The 19,225-nt window shown below is 35.8% G+C and overlaps 1 protein-coding gene across 11 annotated transcripts in view; it reads left to right on the top strand.

The window, feature by feature from the left end:
• EMSY (EMSY transcriptional repressor, BRCA2 interacting) overlaps positions 1-19,225 on the top strand; it is an 88,440-nt gene that overhangs the window by 22,576 nt on the left and 46,639 nt on the right. For 10 of the 11 annotated variants that reach the window (XM_058545571.1, XM_058545572.1, XM_058545569.1 and 7 more), the window contains 2 exons: positions 3,339-3,615; positions 12,028-12,282. In XM_058545571.1, the coding sequence (XP_058401554.1) occupies positions 3,339-3,615; positions 12,028-12,282 (532 nt within the window). The remainder of the gene's footprint in view (positions 1-3,338; positions 3,616-12,027; positions 12,283-19,225) is intronic. The other variant, XM_058545570.1, reaches the window with a different exon arrangement.

The raw sequence follows: 19,225 nt of genomic DNA, 5'->3' as shown, positions 1-19,225 counted from the left end.
TTTGACACAAGTGTGAATGCTTCCTCTTCCCTTGCCCATGACAGACATTGCTAATTAACTGTGGCATACTTTCCTGCCAAGCCTTGGTGAGTCCTCATCTGTGCTGCAGAGTCCTTATAAACACTGTGCTCCGGGAAGCTATTACTATTAGTTTGGAATTGGCAAATGTGAAACCTAATTACCATTACTACTCTAATTGGTTTGACTGTGGTAGTAGCTGTGAGTTCTTTGGATTCGCAGGGGTATCAGAATTTGGGAAAAAGATATATAAAATTTTTTAATGAAACAAAAAGAGTACATTAAAATATATTTCCAGATTGATTTGATCTATAATGCCTTTACTGATATCTTTTTAACATTTAGTAAGTAGTAATAATAAGCTACTAATAAGTACCATTTGTTGACTGCCAAATATTGACCACCTGCTATGTGCCTAGCACTATGTTAGATGCTTCACATCATTATCTTGTTTAATCCTTGTAATGATTTGCAAGGTAGGTATTATTATCCCTATTTTATAGATGGAAATTGGAGCCCAGAGATTTTAACGTGTTCAGGGGCCTGCCATTTGTCAGTGGCAGAGGCAGGATTAAGCTCAGGTTCATTTGACTCTTAAACTTCTGGTCTTCTTACCATATTGATGTACTTCTTCTCAGTTTATATGATGGCTGATGGTTGTTTTTGTAATAATGCTACATAGGTGTTTGCTGATTAAGTCTATGTAGAAGTGTGCTGGTCAACTCTATAAAGGTATTTGCCAGTCAAGACTTGTTTATCTCTCTTGACTCCTCAAATAATTAACAAACTCCTTAAAGTAATGGCCATGTACTTATATCTTATAATTCTCTGTAATGCCAAAAATATATAAAAACAATGATATAGTTAAAGTTTCTTTGAGATGTAGGTATGAGTATAGACATACTTGGTAAATTTTGACTGACTGTTTTAACTTCAGGCCTTCTTTAGAACTGATATAAAAATGAAAAAGAGTTTCTCCCTTAAATTCTTTGGATTTTTCAAAACAATTTTCTGTCCTAGGTGGTACAAGTAATTTTGATGAAAGAGTTTGAAAAAAGATACTCTGTTCTGTTTTGGGTATCACTATGCCACCATTATACTCACCCAGAACTGTGATACTACAGATTCGTAAATGATTTTTGTGTTCTCAGCTATAAAATGGGGATAATAATAGTAGTATCTGTGTTATTGGATTTTTGGGGGATTTAAATAAGCCCCAATGCATGTTAGGTGTAGGAATTAATCTTGTTTATGTTCTTTTCCTTAACCCTACCATTTCCATACATCAAGTCCTATTGACTACCCCTTCAAATAATCTGAATCTGATCACTTGTCTTTATTTCCACTACTAACACCCCAGTCCAAGCAGCTCTATCATTTCTTGCCTGGTCTACTGTAATTGCTTCTTTACTAGTCTCATTGCTTCTACTCTTGCCTCTTACCACATAGCAGCTAGAATGATCTTTTAAAATATAAATCAAATTTTGTTGTTTCCCTACTTAAAAAAATCCTCCCATGGCTTCCCATTATACTTAATATAAAGTTTTAATTCTTTACTCTGGCTTAACAAATTTGATCCAGCTTCTGCTTGCTTTTCCAACCCCTGCTTGCCCTATACGCTTTTGCGACACAGGCTTTCTTTCTGTTTTTAAATACATCAAGCTAATTCCCACGTTAGGTCCTTTGCTCCATCCTGTTCTCTCTGTCTGAAATGTTGTGTTCTTATATCATCTACAGATTTCTAGCCGTACTTGCTAACCTCGAAGTGTCTTTCTTGCCTCTTTTTTCCTCCGTTCTCTATATCAACCTAAGAGCAAATCTTGTTGGTTTTACCTTTAAATATATTCAGAATCTGTTCAGTTTTCACCACTTCTACCACAAACACTTTGGTCAGTGTCATCTCTTCTTGGTTTATTGTAGGAGCCTCCTGATATGTCTCCCTGTTTCTACTGTCTCTGCCCTACTGTACTTTTCACCTAGCAGATAGAGTAATGCTTTTTAAAAAATATTTTATTTTTTAGAACAGTTTTAGATTTACAGAAAAGTTGAAAAAATAGTACAGAGAGTTCTCATATACTCTGCACTCAATTTCCCGTATTCTTAACATTTTATATTAGTATGATACATTTGTTACAATTAATGAACCAATATTGATGCGTTATTAACTAAAGTCCATGGTTTATTCAGATATCTTTAGTTTTTACCTGTTGTCTTTTTCTGTTCCAGGATACCGCATTACATTTACTTGTTATGTCTCCTTAGGCTCCTCTTGGCTGTGAAAGTTTCTCAGACTTTCCTTGTGTTTGATGACCTTGACAGTTTTGAGGAATAGTATTTTGTAGGATGCCTCACTATTAGAATTTGTCTAATGTTTTTCTTATGATTAGACTAGGGTTATGGGTTTTCAGAAGGAAGACCATAGAGGTTAAAATGCCCTTTTCATTGTATCTTATCAAGGGTAGATACTATCAACATGATCTTAAATCATCTAGTCTTCCATTACCTCTCTGAATCTGCTTCCTTCTACTCTTTACCTTATAAATTCCAATCCTGTTCATTAGGTCCTTGAAATTTCTTGAACATACCAAGCTTGCTTCTGCCTCATGTCCTTTGTATTTACTGCTGCTCCCTGTGCTATTGGATGCTCTTCCTCTAGGTAGCAACATAGTTCACACCCCTACTTATAGTTTGTACTCAAATGTCACCTTATCAGAGAGATCCTCATTGAATACTTTATAAAAAATCATTCATTTTACTTTATAAAAAACGATTCAAATAATCATTCCTATTATCCTTTATTTCCTAACCTGCTTTATTGTCTCTTCTGTTTATCTTTACCTACGTACTTTTTTATTTGTTTATTGTTTCTCTCCCCCTACTAGAACGTAGCTCCACGAAAGTATGAACTTCATCTGTTTTGTTCGTTCCACTTTCCCCAGCATCTAGAACCATGCCTGGCACATAGTAGATGCTCAACAAGTATTTATAAATGAATGATTGTCGAAATTGCTTTCTAGAAAGATTGTGCCAATTTACACTCCCTAAGCAGTATATTGAAATGCTTACTTTGCTGTATCTTGTACTGCATTGAATGTTGTCTTTTAAAATATTTGGTTGGTAAAAATTGTTTCTTTTAAATACATTTTGATGATTACTAGTAAAGGAAAGCTTTCATATATTTTTAGCTGTACATTTCTCTTTGTTGAATTGTTTCTTCATGTTTCATAAGCTATTTTTGCATTGTATATAACTTAACTGTGAGTTTAGATACATTAGTAGTGTGGTAGGTACATGAAAATAACTTATTTTTCCTTCCTTAGGTTATTATAGTGACCACATCACCAAGTTCAACCTTCGTGCCCAACATTCTCTCCAAATCCCATAACTATGCAGCAGTCACTAAGCTTGTACCAACATCAGTCATTGCTTCCACAACCCAGAAGCCACCAGTGGTTATAACTGCTTCACAGTCCTCTCTGGTCAGTAGTAGCAGCAGTGGCAGCAGCAGTTCTACACCATCACCTATTCCTAATACAGTTGCAGTAACAGCTGTGGTATCTTCCACACCGTCTGTGGTCATGTCAACAGTAGCACAAGGTGAGTGGTAATTCACCATGTAATTCTGTCCCTGTGCGGTATGGGAATTTTGAAGAAAACTCTGTGGGTGTGTTTTTCTGCTTTGGGTGTGAAGGTTCCTACTGTTATATCAGAGCTTACCACTCCCCCTCCCCCAGTTTGAGAATGTCAAGATAGTGGGTTACTCAAGATAGTGGGTTACTCAGTTTTCTTATATTAATATGCTTACTCCAAGATTTTTTTTTCAAATGCATAGTACCTAGTCACCTAGGCCATTAACATTCACAAAATGTAGGTTAAATCTTGTCAGAACAAATTTCAAAGGCATATACAAATACGTTTAATAAAATTTTTAAATGAGGAACTTCAAATTATTTTACTATAGGTTCTTCAGAAGAAACATTAATTATATAACCTCTTCAAAGTAAGTTACCCAGTGATAAGAAGTATGGTGAAGAGGATGATTTCAAGGACATGCCATTTGCCTTTTCTTCAGTCTCCTAAATTTTCTGTATAGATGGATGATGGGAGGTATTGAGAGGAACTGAGGCTGAACTGAAGGACAGTTGCTGCTTAATAGCAGAGGAAAGGAAATGTGGAAACCTCAGTTCCATGTTAGCTTAAATCAGCTTAGCTGTCTTCCATATCTTTGTAATCCTGCTGTAGAAAGGCAAATAGCACACTGTCAGAAATTTTCTTTTTAGTGTTGGTAAGTCTTAAGATGGGGATCAGAGGGAAGCATTTATACAGAATTTATACCCATGGTGGTAGTCTATCAAAGGGAGCATAGGAGCAATATAGAACAGTACTTAGTATTAGTTTTCATTGAATTTTACTTGAATGATATATAGCTTAAGATAGACTGGGACTTGGAAATATCCTAGTTTATGAACTAGTAGTGAATGCAAGCGCTCAAATAGGAAAGCACAGTGTTCTTCATAATTGCTTTAGTCATGTTTATTTAGTGTGTTCTCTATAACTGTGTTAGCAAAGAAGAGGTTACATAGATATGAATGTGATCAGTATTCCTTAACTCTGCAGCCCTAATGGTAGGATATGAGAGCGTCTGTCATTATTTTCTGGCTCTAATACCCATTTAATGTCTCAATCAATGACAGGAAATAGCAGGCTTGAATTTTTCTTTATTTTCTTTCTTATTTGTTAAGTAATTTTTTATAACCATTCCAACTTTTCTGTTTGCATAACAGTTAAATATAATATAGTATTATTAAAAATAGAAATAGTTTTAATACAGAAAATCTATTTAAAATGTTGGTTGCAAACATGATCCAAATTCACCATTTCAGAATTTGAAGGTGAGAGAAGGAAAAGCCACCTGTCTCTTCACCTGACTGACCCCTGTATCAAAACTATCATCCATTGATAGTTGTTTTTCCCTTTTAGTACTCATCACACAATTTGCTGAAGTTTTACTGTATTGGAAAGATTACTGTTCTTCCAAGGAAGATGTTATTATCTGAGATAAGAGGAGTATTTCTCTTGGTTACTAATGAGCTATCTTTAGGCAAAACGAATATTCCATGCTTCTGTTTTTCATTCTTAATTTTCTCCAGGTATCCTCTGAATCTTTTGGGAACTTATGACTTCCCTATTTTCTCCTTTGCTTCTTAGCATCCTATATCTCTTCAAGCTGTAAGTAGTTAAAGGGGAGCTGTACAACACGTCTCAGAAATTTCATGTAAATTCACTGGAATTCTGTAGAGCATGAGAGATGTAAAAGTAAACTATCTGAATATAGATACTCCAGGAAACTACATGATTCCTTTGAATTTTTGTTTGTGATATTTAATTTGGATATTATTAGTGCTAAGAAATTAAGGCATTTTCTTTTAAAAAAGGTAAATGTTATTGGAAGTGGTAATATACAGACTGTGGTTGTGATTCTGACTAGGGTTTCTGTAGCAGCTCCTGAGGGACAGGGGCATTCAGTGTGTGCTGCTGTTGGGGACTAGAGACAGGCTGTTTTAGAGCTGATGTATCTATCTCTGGTTATTCTTATAGGGGCAGCTGGTGGTAGAGGGGAAGAGTCTTAGTAGTAGTAACTTGGCGGCTTGACCCCATGTTTATAGGTGTAGAGATTGTTCCAAAGGTAGGGAGTAGGGTGATTGTGTATGGCTGGCTCATGCTGTGGGAAGGGAAAGGAACTCCTTAATATTTGGAATATGGGACTTCTTAAAATTCTACTGATTAGAATGGTTATTCTGAGTTGGTCATCTAGATGAAAGGATAATTAACATTTTTTATTATGGAAAATTCCAAACATACATAAGTAGAGAGAATAGTAAAATGAACCCCCATGTGCCCATTATCCAGCTTCAGGGATAAGCAATACATGATCAGTCTTGTTTCATCTGTACCTGCTATTTCCCTCCACACACCCCTGACCTGTAATTTTTTTTTTTGACCTATAATGTTTTGAAGCCAATCCCAGATACCGTATAATTTCAGCTGTAAATACTTCAGTATGTATCTCTAAAAAAAAGATCACAACTCACAATACCACTATCACACCTAGAATTTTTAACAATAATTTCTTGATATAATAAAATCTCTAGTATCCAGATTTCCTTGATCATGTCATAAAAAAAAATTTGTTTTTGGGTTATGATCCAAACGAAGTCTACACATTGGTTGATATGGTTACTTTTTTTTAACTTCCCTCTTTTCCCTTTTCTTTGTAATTTATTAATTGAAGAAATCAATCATTTTTCCTGAGAGTTTTCCGTAATCTGGATTTTGCTGATTTTTATCCCCATGGTGTGGTTTAACAAGTTCTCCTGTTCCATATATTTCCATAAAACTGATAGTTAAATCAAGAAGCCTGATCAGATTCAAGTCTGATTGTTTTTAGAGGTGGGGGAATGAGCATTTTATAAGTGGTATTGTGGTCCTTCCTGTTGCATCGCTTTAGGAGTCACATGTCTGGGTTCTCTCTTTAATGATATTAACATTGATCGGTAGGCACAAGTATTTCCCTAGTATGTATCCAATATTAAGTCCTTGTTCGTCCTGTTTACTAAAAAAAGAGGGGGGGAGTATAATTTCTAGGATTAAAAGAAATTTTGAATGGCATACTATTTAACCAGTCAGTTGCTTAATACCTGATTTTTTTCTTTAATCTCTATGTGTATAAGATAAAACACAGGTAATAGTCTTACAGTTATGTACCTTCTTTCCACTTCATTTACATGACGTTGTTTTTTGATGTCTTTTGGGCCTCATTCTTTCTCTTGGCCTCATGTTAAAACTCTAAGTATTCATATTTATTCAAAATTAAATGTAGCCTGAACTGTATGTAATTCCTCCAGATATGAACTATTATGTTTGCTTCAGTGGTATTCACAGCAGCCTGTATTCTTTTGGACATTCAAATGTTTAATAATTGTTACACAGCCCCTAGATTGTTAATATCTAAATTGAATTGTAAAATGCAATAAATAATTGAATGACTTTACATAAATCTGCATTGACAGAGTGATTGGTTTTTAACAATAAGAAAATTTATTATCTCACAAAACCAAAAGTCTAGAAGCAAGGAAGTTCCAGTTAAGTTATATAGTAGCTCACTGGAGTCATCAAGGAGTATTTTTTTCCACCTTCTCTGCTTTTCTTGGTGTATCAGCTTTTTTCCCTGGTAGCTCCCATCGTGGTTGCAAGATGAGTGCAGCAGTTCCATGAATCACATCCAGATATGACAATGGGCACAGGATAATCCCCTTCTGTTGAATCTGTCGTAGGAAAGAGAAAACCTTTCCCAGAAGTCCCCAGGAGAAGATTCCCCTCATGTCTTGTTATCTGTGTCATATACCCTAGCCTAAACTAGTCCCTGGCAAAAAGGAATAGGGCCACCATGACTGGCTTAGATCAATTAGGAATTGACTTCCAGGGCTGGCTTGGGGTCAGCTTCTCCTAAACTACATGCCAGTGCCCAGGAAGGTGCATCCTTTGTTGGGGAGAAAATAGGGTTCTGTTAGAAAGGAGAAAGGGCAGAGGAGAAAGATTAGGCAACCAAGAGTGTATGCTGCATTAGATTATTTAATAAATGATTTTTAAACAATTGACTTTTCATTTGGTCTTATGCATGTCAGTGAGATTAAATTGGTTGATAGAATTCAAATTGTCCTCCTTTTTATTTTTTTTACTTGTTATATCAGTTATTGAGAGAGGAGTATAAAAATGTCCAGCTATAATTGTGGCTTTGAACATTTCTCCCTTTAACTCTGTCAGTTTTTGTCTCATGTATTTTGAGCTCTGTTATTAGGTGCATGCACATTTAGGATTGATGTATCTTCTTGATGAACTGACTTCCTTTTCATTATGAAACATTGCTCTTTTTCTTTGGTAATACTGATTGTTTTGATGTCTATCTTTTCTGATATTAATGTACCCACTCCAACTTTCTTATAATTAGTGTTTGCACAATATATCGAATTTTTCATCCTTTTAATTTTAATGCATCTGTGCCTTTGTATTTAAAATGCATCTCTTACGAACATTGCATAGTTAAGTCTTACTTTTTTGTCCAATCTGGCCATCTCTGCTTTCTTTTTTTTTGGTAAGGAAGATTAGCCCTGCGCTAACATCTGTTGCCAGTCTTCCTCTTTTTGCTGAGGAAGATGAGCCCTGGGCTAACATCAGTGTCCATCTTCCTCTAATTTATATCTGGGAGGCCTGCCACAGCCTGGCTTGATAAGCGGTGCATAGGTCTGCACCTGGGATCTGAACCTGCGAACCCCAGGCCACCGAAGTGGAGCGCGTGAACTTAACTACTACGCCACCGGGCCGGCCCCACCATCTCTGCTTTTTAATTGAAGTGTTTTGTTTGTTTACATTTAATGTGATTATCAATATGATTGAGTTTAAGTATACCATCTTGATAATTGTTTCTTATTTGTCCTCTCTGTTCTTTGTTTCTTTTTTCTTTTCCTGTCTTCTTTAGGAGTTGAGTTTTTTAAAAAAAGGATTCAATTTTATCTCTTCCATTGGCTTATTAGCTATATATTTTTATTTTAAAATATAGAGTAGGGTGCTCAACCTTCACATATGGACTTTCTGGACCAGATAACTCTCTGTTTTGAGGGGCTGACATTATAGGATGTTCAGCAGCATTTCTGGCCTCTACCTACTAGATAACTAGAGGCACCCTCCCTGTCATGACAATAAAAAATGTCTCCAGTGATTGCCAAATATCCTGGGGGAGGGGCTTAAGAACTCAGCTCTAGAGCTTACAATATACATTTTTAATTTATAATAGTCTGACTTCAAATAATATACCATTTCCCATATTGTGTTAGAATCTTAGAATAGCATACTTCTATTTCTTCTCTCTCATCCTTGTGCTACAGTTGCCATACATTTTGATTCTATATGTAATAAACCCCACATTGCATTGCTGTTATTTTTGCTTTAAACAGTCAGTTTTCTTTTAAAGAACTTGCAAAAGAAGGGGGAAAAAAGCCTATGTATCTACCAAGCTTATCTTGTGCTTTTCCTGCTCTAGCCCTGGGATCAGCCATTTCTTCAAGAAGCCCTGGTTCCTTTTAGTGGGAAGTAATAATTAGAAGCCAGAATCTGGGTGCTAGATATGCTCATTGCTAGGGCGCGTGTGTGTGCATGCATGTGCATTTACACGGATGTTTATACACACATTCACATATTTACATCTGTATTTATTTATATATGTTGAAAACTATGGGTGCATACTGATATATCCAATTTCAGTCAAACACTGCCTGTTAATTTTACTTTTCTCCCTTCCCTTATTTGATAGTGAAAAACCTAGCTTCCATTGTCTTTCATATACTTATCAGTCACCCAGTATGTCATTGTTGCTGCTGTTGCCCCCACCTCCATGCAGATGCTTTCCTCACTTCCCTCAGGCTCTGACATCCTAGAGACTCCTACTTCACTCTACCTGAGTTCTGATACCCTGCCCGTGTCACCCTTTTGCGTGGTTGCCTATCTCAACCTGCTCAGCTCTTGACACCTGTGCCAGGCTGCCCTCCCACCTGGAAGTCCTCTTCATCTAGTTTGAACTCTGGTACCAGCCCCCTTCCTGTGGACATCCTCCTCAAACTTTCAGACCCTGTGCTAGGTGGTTCACACTCGTGGAACTCCTCTTTATTCTAATTGGGCTTTAACGCTACACGTGGTGCAGTCCCCTTATCTCCCCCCAGCGTGGACATCCTCCTTGTCCTACTTGGACGCTGACTCCCATGCTAGGCCAGTCTCTGCAGTGGGCTCTGACACCCCACGCTTGGCCATTCTTCTGCTTAGCCACCACTTGTTGGTCCATCTTGCTTTGCGCCACCTGATGGCTTTAGTGCTGAATAGTTTGGGAAGCAAAGGGCAAAAGGAAGAGGAACCTTTTACTTGTTAAGACAAAAATAGCATTTATTACAGTTTGTGATGATACATTTATGTGATCATTTGATTGTCTTCTCTAACTAAAGGTAGGGACTGTTTCATGGATGCAGAATAGTTTTCCAAGGATTTAGCATAAAGTATGTGCTCAGTAAGTTTTTACTGAATGAATAAATAGTCAGAGAGATGAAGTACTTTAATCAGATCATATAGCATTATGTGTTTAGGTGTTGAAGGCATGATTGAACACAGTTCTCTAACTCTAAAATCACCCTGACTGCTTTTACATCAGATACTTTTCCTAATCAAAAGTATATGGAGAACATAGTTTAGTTAGGGAGTTACCCATGTACAAAATTTACCTCAATTAATACTAGAGTTCATTATGGATGCAATATAAAGGTTAAAGCTTTTAAATAGTTTTAAAATAATATCTTTGATTTGTATAATACTTTATAGTCATTGAGTCATAAAATGTTCGTGCCAAAAGGGGCTCCAAAGATAATCTAGTTCAGTACAGCTAAGCAATGTAGCACATATATATCTCCAAAATACTAGTATTCAGGGAGGGATGGTGGGGGAATGTGTAAGTAATGTGAGTAAGCCCTCCAGGTGATTCTGACTACACCTTTTGTCTCCTCTCAAAGTATTCTTCACTCTGTGATTTTACTTGGTCCACACAGCAACCCTTAGAGCCTTGTAGGGCAAGGAAAATTCAACAAACGGGGAAACTGAGGCCCAGAGAATCAGAGTGACTTCTCAACTTTTTCATTCTCTAGAAACATTTTACATAAGAATGTGATATTATTTTAAATTTTTCTGTAATGCAATGTAATTGTGGTGGGGGGGTGTGGTGGAGGAAGGTTAATAGCCTAATAAGTTGATAATTAGGCTGTTAAATTATCAATTTCTTTCCATTGTTTCAGCAGTGCTCAGAAAGTTGATATGGTGAATTATATTCCAGGTTCTTTTTGTTAGGAATATTAATTCATTTACAGATAATAGTCCTGTTGAGTTGTTGATGAATTATAAGAAGATCACTTGGCGGCCAGCCTAGCGGCGTGCTGGTTAAGTTCGGCGTGCTCCCCTTCGGCGGCCCAGGGTTTGCAGGTTCGAATCCCGGGTGCAGACCTTCACCACTCATCAAGCCATGCTGTGGTGGTGTCCCACATACAAAAAATAGAGGTAGATGGGCACAGATGTTAGCTCAGGGCCACTATTCCTCAAGCAAAAAGAGGAAGATTGGTAACAGGTGTTAGCTCAGGGCCACTCTTCCTCACCAAAAAGATTACTGATGAAAAATCTGGCAGAGGGAAGAATTTCTCTCAAACTCGACATCTTTAGTAGAAGTTGTTGGTACTTCTTATCTGTGCATGCTAATATTAGTATTGCACTGAAAAGAAATGTCTTAAAACCTTAAATTATCAAGGTTTTTTTGCTGTGAGTATATTGAGTATGTCTACTTGTTAACTTTCCACATGATTATTTAATGATCCAGTTAGACTTCTCAAGAAATGACCTTATGTTATAGCTTATTAGAAATGAGATATAGAAAAGCTACTTTGCCATGCTAAATACTAGTTCAAAAGTTGAATGTTTCGGTGTGAATTATTTTATCTAATGCCATGTTTAAATTGGCTCTTTAGAACCTGAAAAGTAATATTTGAAAAAATGTATTACAAATAAGATTCAAAACTTAGTTTGCTTTGTTCTTAAGTTATTCACATTGAAAACCTATATTTTCTAACAGAAAATCTATTGAGAGACACGTATGAGAACATCCTGCCATCTTTCGTTCTAACTCTTCGCCAAGGGAAAATCAGTTAGTTTTTTTGAGTGTGAGAGCAATGATGCCTCCCTTGCCAAGCTTGAGAACTAGATATCAAATATGTAAAATAGCACATATTATATCTGACACTTACTAGGTGCTTAATAAATCATAGTTTTTATTGATTTATCTAGTCTTTAAACTATTATCTACTACAATAACCAGAAGTAACTTTAATTATGCTTTACTATTAAATTCTCTTTTCTCTAACTCTTCTACAGGTGTATCTACATCAGCAATCAAAATGGCATCAACCAGACTTCCTTCCCCCAAAAGCTTAGTGGGTGCCCCAACTCAGATTCTTGCACAGTTTCCCAAACAGCATCAGCAGTCTCCTAAGCAGCAGTTACATCCAGTGCAGCAACAGACACAGCAACAGGTGGCCCAGCCTTCTGCAGTATCTCATCAGCAACAGCCCCAGCAGTCTCCTTTGCCACCTGGTATCAAGCCTACCATTCAAATCAAGCAGGAGTCAGGTAACTGGAAAATGGTTATAAAATATAGTAATTCTTCCCCAGTCACCAGTTCTTTGAAGACTGCTAATATATATGGATTTACTTCCATATACAGTTTCCTCAAGCACCAGAGTTTTAATTCCAAAATATATTTTGAGACCATCCTGTTGGAAATACTTATATAAAGAGAACTGGAACTTGGGAATAGAAAAGGGAAAAAAAGCAGCTTGCACAGCAGGAAGAGTTTTTTTCAGTGAACTCTCAGAAGAGAGAAAGGAAGCTGATAAATACAAACCTAGATTTTAGAACTATACCCTGAGGCCCACTGGGGTTATGGGAAGTGGGCAGTGGAAAAATTAGTCTGGGGAGTCTTGTGTTAGAGGGCTGTATTATGAATTTGGCATAAAATTTGTCATGGGCAGAGTTGCTAAGATTATAGAACATTGCATACAATGAAGAAGTTTGTGGTTTATAGAATAACAGTTTAGCAGTTTATTGAAAGCATTTCTAGCACAGTGGGAACTCAGAGGTAGGAGTCAATTATTGTAAGTTATTGAATCATAAAAGTATTGTATAGAAAGGTAGGTAGGATGGAGGTTGAGACACAGAGAGATTAAAAAAATACTATCTTTAAGACAAGAAAATGGATTTGTTTTCCTCCAATAAATCTGGACTTTGTTTGGTAGAACAGGAATTTGGAAGATACCGACATTTTCAGTTTTGCTTTATTTTGTTTTTGATAGGAACATTTTCTTATTTTTTTGAGATATAATTATGACATATAACATTGTATGAGTTTTAGGTGTATAACATAATGATTTGATGTATGCATATATTGCAAAATGATTACCACAGTAAGTCTAGTTAACATCCATCACCACACATAGTTACAAATTTTTTTTTCTGGTGATAAGAACTTTTAATACTCACTCTCTTAGCAACTTTCTAATATACGATACAGTATTGTTAACTATACTCACCATGCTGTACATTACCCTCCCAGGGCTTATTTATCTTATAACTGGAAGTTTGTACCTTTTGACCACCTACACCTATTTCAGCCAGCCCCACACCTCCCTGCCTCTGGCAATCACCAGTCTGTTCTCTTCAGTTGTTTTGTTTTTCTTTTTTTAGATTCTACACATAAGTGAGATCATCCAATATTTGTCTGTCTTTGTCTTATTTCACTTAGCATAATGCCCTTAGGGTCCATCCATGTTGTTGCAAGTGGCAGGATTTCCTTCCTTTTTTATGGCTGAATAATATTCCATTGTATATATATACCATGTTTTCTTTATCCATTTATCCATTGATGGACATTTAGGTTGTTTCCACATCTTGGCTATTGCAAATAATGCTGCAGTCAACATAGGGATGCAGATATCTTTTCACGATAGTGTTTTTGTTTCCTTCAGATAAATACCCAGAAGTAGAATTGCTGGATCATATGGTAGTTTCATTTTTAATTTTTTGAGGAACCTCCATACTGTTTTCCATAGTGGCTGCACCAATTTACCTTCCCACCAGCAGTGCACAAGGGTTTTCTTTTCTCCACAACCTTGCCAACACTTATTTCTTGTCTTTTTGATAGTAGCCTTTCTAGCAGGTGTGAGGTGATTTCTCATTGTGGTTTTGATTTGCATTTCCCTGATGATTAGTGAGATTAGTGATGTTGCACTTTTTTGTGCACCTGTTGGCCATCTGTATGTCTTCTTTAGAAAAATGTCTGTTCAGAACCTCTGCCCGTTTTTTAATGTTTGTTTTTTTCTATTGAGTTGTATGACTTTTTATAGGTTTTGGATATTAACCCCTTATCAGGTATGTAATTTGCAAATATTTCCTCTCATGCTGTAGGTTGCCTTTTCATATTGATGATTTCCTTTGCTGAGCAGAAGCTTTTTAGTTTGATGTTGTCCCAGTAGTTTATTATTGCTTTTGTTGCTTTTGCTTTTGGTGTCAAATTCAAAAAATCATTGCCAAGACCTCTGTCAAGGAGCTTACCCCCTACAGTTTCTTCTAGGAGTTTTATGATCTCAGGTCTTATGTTCAAGTCATTAACCCATTTTGAGTTGATTTTTGTGTATGGTATAAGATAGTGGTTTAGTTTCATTCTTTTGCATATGGCCATCCAGTTTTCCCAACACCATTAATTGAAGAGACTATCCTTTTCCTATTGTGTATTCTTGACTCCTTTGATGTAGTTAATTGACTGTATATGCATGAGTTTATTTCTGGGCTCTCTATTCTGTTCCATTGATCTAAGTGTCTGTTTTTGTGCCAATACCATACTGTTTGATTACTATAGCTTTGTAACAGTTTGAAATCAGGAAGTGTGATGCCTCCAGCTTTGTTCTTTCTTACAATTACTTTGGCTATTTGGGGTCTTTTTTGGTTCCATACAAATTTTAGGATTGTTTATTCTATTTTTGTGAAAAATACCATTGGAATTTTGATAGGGATTGCATTGAATCTGTAGATTACTTTGGGAAGTATGGACATTTTAACTATATTAATTCCTTCAGTCCATGAGCATGGAATGTCTTTCCATTTATTTGTGTCATCTTCACTTTCTTTCATTAGTGTCTTATAGTTCTCAGCGTACAGGTCTTGTAGCTCCTTGATTAAGTTTATTCCTAGGTATTTTATTTTTTTTATGCAGTTTTAAATGAGAGTTTTTTCTTAATTTCTCTTTCTGATAGTTTGTTATTAGTGTACAGAAATGCAACTGATTTGTGTATATTGATTTTGTATCCTACAACTTTACTGAATTTATTTATTCTCCAAGTTTTTTGTCAGACTCTTTACGGTTTTCTGTATATATACTATCATGTCATGTGCAAATAGAGACAATTTTACTTCTTAATTTCTGATTTGGATTCCTTTTGTTTCTTTTTCTTGCCTAATTGCTCTGGCTAAGACCTCTAGTACTATGTTGAATAAAAGTGGTGAGAGTGGGCATCCTTGTCTTACTCTGAAAATGGATTTTTAATCATCTCTTTGGAACAGTAGGGATTATACAAAATCTATTATGGCTAATAAAGGCTGTATGATATTATATATTTATTGGGTAGTTTGGATTCTATTTTATTCCATGTAAAAATGCTCATAAATCTTTTCTAGATTTACTCAAAACCTCAGTCCTCTAAACCTGTTTTTCCAAGTCTTAAGTTCCTCAATTGTAGAGTCTTATACCATCACTGATTTCAGAAATCTAACCAACATAGTTAGGGGAGGAATTTGTTATTAAGAAAATCCCAATAATAGGGCTGGTTGTTCATTAATACAGATTTTGATGAAGTCCAGTTTATTAGTTTTTCTATTTATAGATCATGCTTTGGGTATCAAGTCAAAGAACTTTGCCTTGCTGTTGGTCCTAATGTTTTTCTTCTACTTTTTTTTTTCCTAAAAGTCTTAGAGTTTTATTTTTTACGTGTAAGTCCATGATCCGTTATTTGCCTGTGGGTGTCTAATTGCTTTAGCATCATTTGTTGAAAAGGCTATCAAACTCCATCGAATTGTGTTGGCATCTTTGTCAGAAATCAGTTGAGCATATTTGTGTGGGTCTTATTTCTAGGTTCTCCATTTGTTCCATTGATCTCTGTGTCTGTCTCTCTGTCAGTGACACACTGTCTTGATTACTGTAGCTATGTATAGTAAGCCCTAACATCAGATAGAATGATTCCTTCCATTTCATTCTTGTATTCCAAAATTAGTTTAGCTATTCTAGTTCTGTTGCCTTTCCATATAAATTTAAGATTAAGCCTATCTATATGTACTAAAACCTTATTGGGATTTTCCTGGGAATTGCATTAAACCTATAGATTAGTTTGGGGAGAATTGGCATCTTGTTGAGTCTTCTAGTCCATGAACACAGTATGTCTCTACTTTTATTTAGGTCTTTTTTGACTTCTGTCATCTGTCTTTTACAGTTTTCAGCATACAAATCATGTACATGTTTTGGTAGATTTATATCTAAGTGTTTCATTTTCTGGGAGTGATTTTAAATGGAATTGTGATTTTAACTTCAATTTTCACAGGTTTGTTGTTAATATACAGAAATGTGGTTGATCATAGCCTTTGACCTTGGTAAGCTAACATATTAGTTCCAGGAGTATTTTCATAGATTCCTTGGGATTTTCGATATATACAATTGTGTCATCTGTAAATAGGGACAGTGTTATTTCTTCTTTTCTAATCTTTATGCCTTTTATTTCTTTTCCTTATCTTCTTAGATTGGCTAGAACTTCTAGTACTATGTTGAATAAGAGTATAGGGAGCAGACATCCTTGCTTTAGTCTCAGTCTTAAGGAGAAAATATTCAATGTTTCATCATTAAGTATGATGTCAGCTTTTGGTTTTTTGTAGATGCTTTTTATGAAGTTGAGGAAGTTCCCCTCCATTCCTAGTTTTCTGAGAGTTTTTATCATGAATGCCTGTTGGATTTTGGCAGGCTCTTTTTTTGTGTCATTGATATCATCATGCTTTTCTTCTTTAGTCTGTTGATATGCTGGATTACATTGATTGATTGTCTGTTGAACCAGCCTTGTTCATCTGAAATAAAATCCCACTTGGTCATGGTGTATAATTCTTTTTATACATTACTGGACCCAATTTGTTAACATTTTGTTGAGAATTTTTGTGTCTGTTTTCATGAGAGATATTGGCATGTAGTTTTATTTTTTCTGTCCTACCTTTGTCTGGTTTTGGTATCAGGGTAATACTGGCCTCATAAAATGAGTTTGGAAGCTTTTCTTCCTTTTCTGCTTTCTAGAAGAGATTGTATAAAATTGGTGTTAATTCTTCTTTAAATGTTTGGTAGAATTCTCCAATGAAATCATCTGGGCCCTGGAGATTTCTTTTTTTGGGGAGCTTTTAAATTATGAATTTAGTTTCTGTAATGGTTTATAGGACTATTCAGATTATGTATTTCATCTTGGTTGAGTTTTGGTAATTTGTGCTTTTCAAGGAATTGGTTTAATTCTTCTAAGTTGTTGAATTTATGTGTGTAAAGTTGTTGGTTGTAATCTCTTATTATCCTTTTAATGGCTGCAACATCTAAATTAATGTCCCCTGTTTCATGCCTGATATTGATGGTTTGTGTCTTCTCTCTCTTTTTCTTTGTCAGACTTGCTAGAGGTTTGTCAATTTTATTGAATTTTTTTAAGAACTAGGTTTTTGTTTCATCTTTTTAATCATTTTTCTGTTTTCAATTTTATTGTCTTTACTATTTCCTTCCTTCAGCTTGCTTTGGGTTTACTTTGCTCTTCTAGTTTCTTGAGGTAGGAACTTAGATTATTGAGTAAAAACATTTTCTCTTTCCTAAACCTTGAGCATTTATGTGTACATTCACAGAAATAAATGTCGTAAATTTCTCTCAGCACTGCTTTAGGTGCATCCCACTTACTTTGACCTGTTGTGTTTTCATTTTCATTCAAGTTTGTGTGTTTCTAAATTTCCTTTGAGACCTCCTCTTTGACCCATGAATTACTTAGAAGTGTGTTGTTGAATTTCAAGTGTTTGGAGACTTTTCTGTGGTCTTTCTGCTGTTGATTTCTAGTTTATTCCATATGGTCAGAGAAAATACTCTGTATCATTTGAGTTCTTTTAAATTTGTTGAGGTTTGTTTTTTGGCTCAGGATGTGTTCTACTTGGATGATCGTTCCATGGCATTTGAAAAAATACCTGTTCTGTTGTTGGGTGAAGTGTTTTATGTATATATAAATTAGCTCATCTGGGTCGATTGTGTTGTTCAGTTCTCCAATATCTTTGTTGAATTTTCTATCTTGTAGTTCTACGAGTTGGTTAGAGTGGGATGTTGAAGTTCTCGACTATGATTGTTGGACTTGAATACCCCAAAAATAGCTCTCTCAGTTTTTGCTTCATGTATTTTGAGGCATCTTTGGTGCATACCTATTTAGAAACATTGTGTCCTCTTGGTGGATAGGTCTTCTTGCTCATTATTTAGTGTCCCAATTTTCTCTAATAATTTTCTTCACTCTGAAGTCTACTTAGCTGTTATTTATATAGCCAGTCCTGTTTTCTTTTGATCAATGTTTGTATAGTATGTCTTTTCCCGTCCTTTTACTTTCAACCTACCTATGTTTTTGTATTTGAAGTGAATTTTTTGTAGACAGCATATAGTGCAGTTATATTTTTTAATCTACTCTGCCAGTCTTTGTCTTTTAAATGATGTATTTAGATCATTTACATTTAAGGTAATTATTGATATGGTAGAGCTTAAATGTGCCATTTTATTATAGTCACACGCAGCTTAATGATGTTTTGGTTAATGACAGACTGCATGTATGACGGTGGTCCCATAAGATTAGTACCGTATAGCCTAGATGTGTAGTAGGCTATACCATCTAGGTTTGTGTAAGTACACTGTATGATGTTCACACAATGATGAAATCACGTAACCCCGTTGTTAAGTGACCATTGATTGTATTTGTTTTCTGTTTGTTCCTTCTGTTTCTTCTTTCTCTGTTTCTCTTTTCTTACCTTCTTGTGGTTTTACTGGAAAAATTTGAGTGTATTTTTGTGTGTGTGTGTGAGGAAGATGAGCCCTGAGCTAACATCCACTGGCAATCCTCCTCTTTTTCCTGAGGAAGATTGGCCCTGAGCTAACATCTTCCTCCATTTTATATGTGGGACACCTGCCTTAGCATGGCTTGATAAGTGGTGCATAGGTCCACGCCCGGGATCTGAACCTGCAAACCGAAGGTTTGGGCCGCCGAAGCAGAGTGCACAAACTTAACCACTATGCCATCGGGCAGGCCCCTTGTTTTGTTTTTTTAGTGTTTGCTCATGATCTCATAATATACATGTGTAGCTTATCATAGTCTTGACTTTTTCACCACGTATTACTGTATATTTGAAATAACCTTATCTTTTTAGTAAAGAAGAGAGATTTTGATAACTCTGTTTACATATCATACTTCCAATTTCTGCAATGTTCTGGTTT

The sequence above is a fragment of the Diceros bicornis genome, chromosome 7, assembly GCF_020826845.1.
Source record: "Diceros bicornis minor isolate mBicDic1 chromosome 7, mDicBic1.mat.cur, whole genome shotgun sequence".
Classification (NCBI taxonomy): domain Eukaryota; kingdom Metazoa; phylum Chordata; class Mammalia; order Perissodactyla; family Rhinocerotidae; genus Diceros; species Diceros bicornis.
Note: the sequence above shows the minus strand (reverse complement) of the source record. Positions and strands in the feature narration are given on the sequence as shown.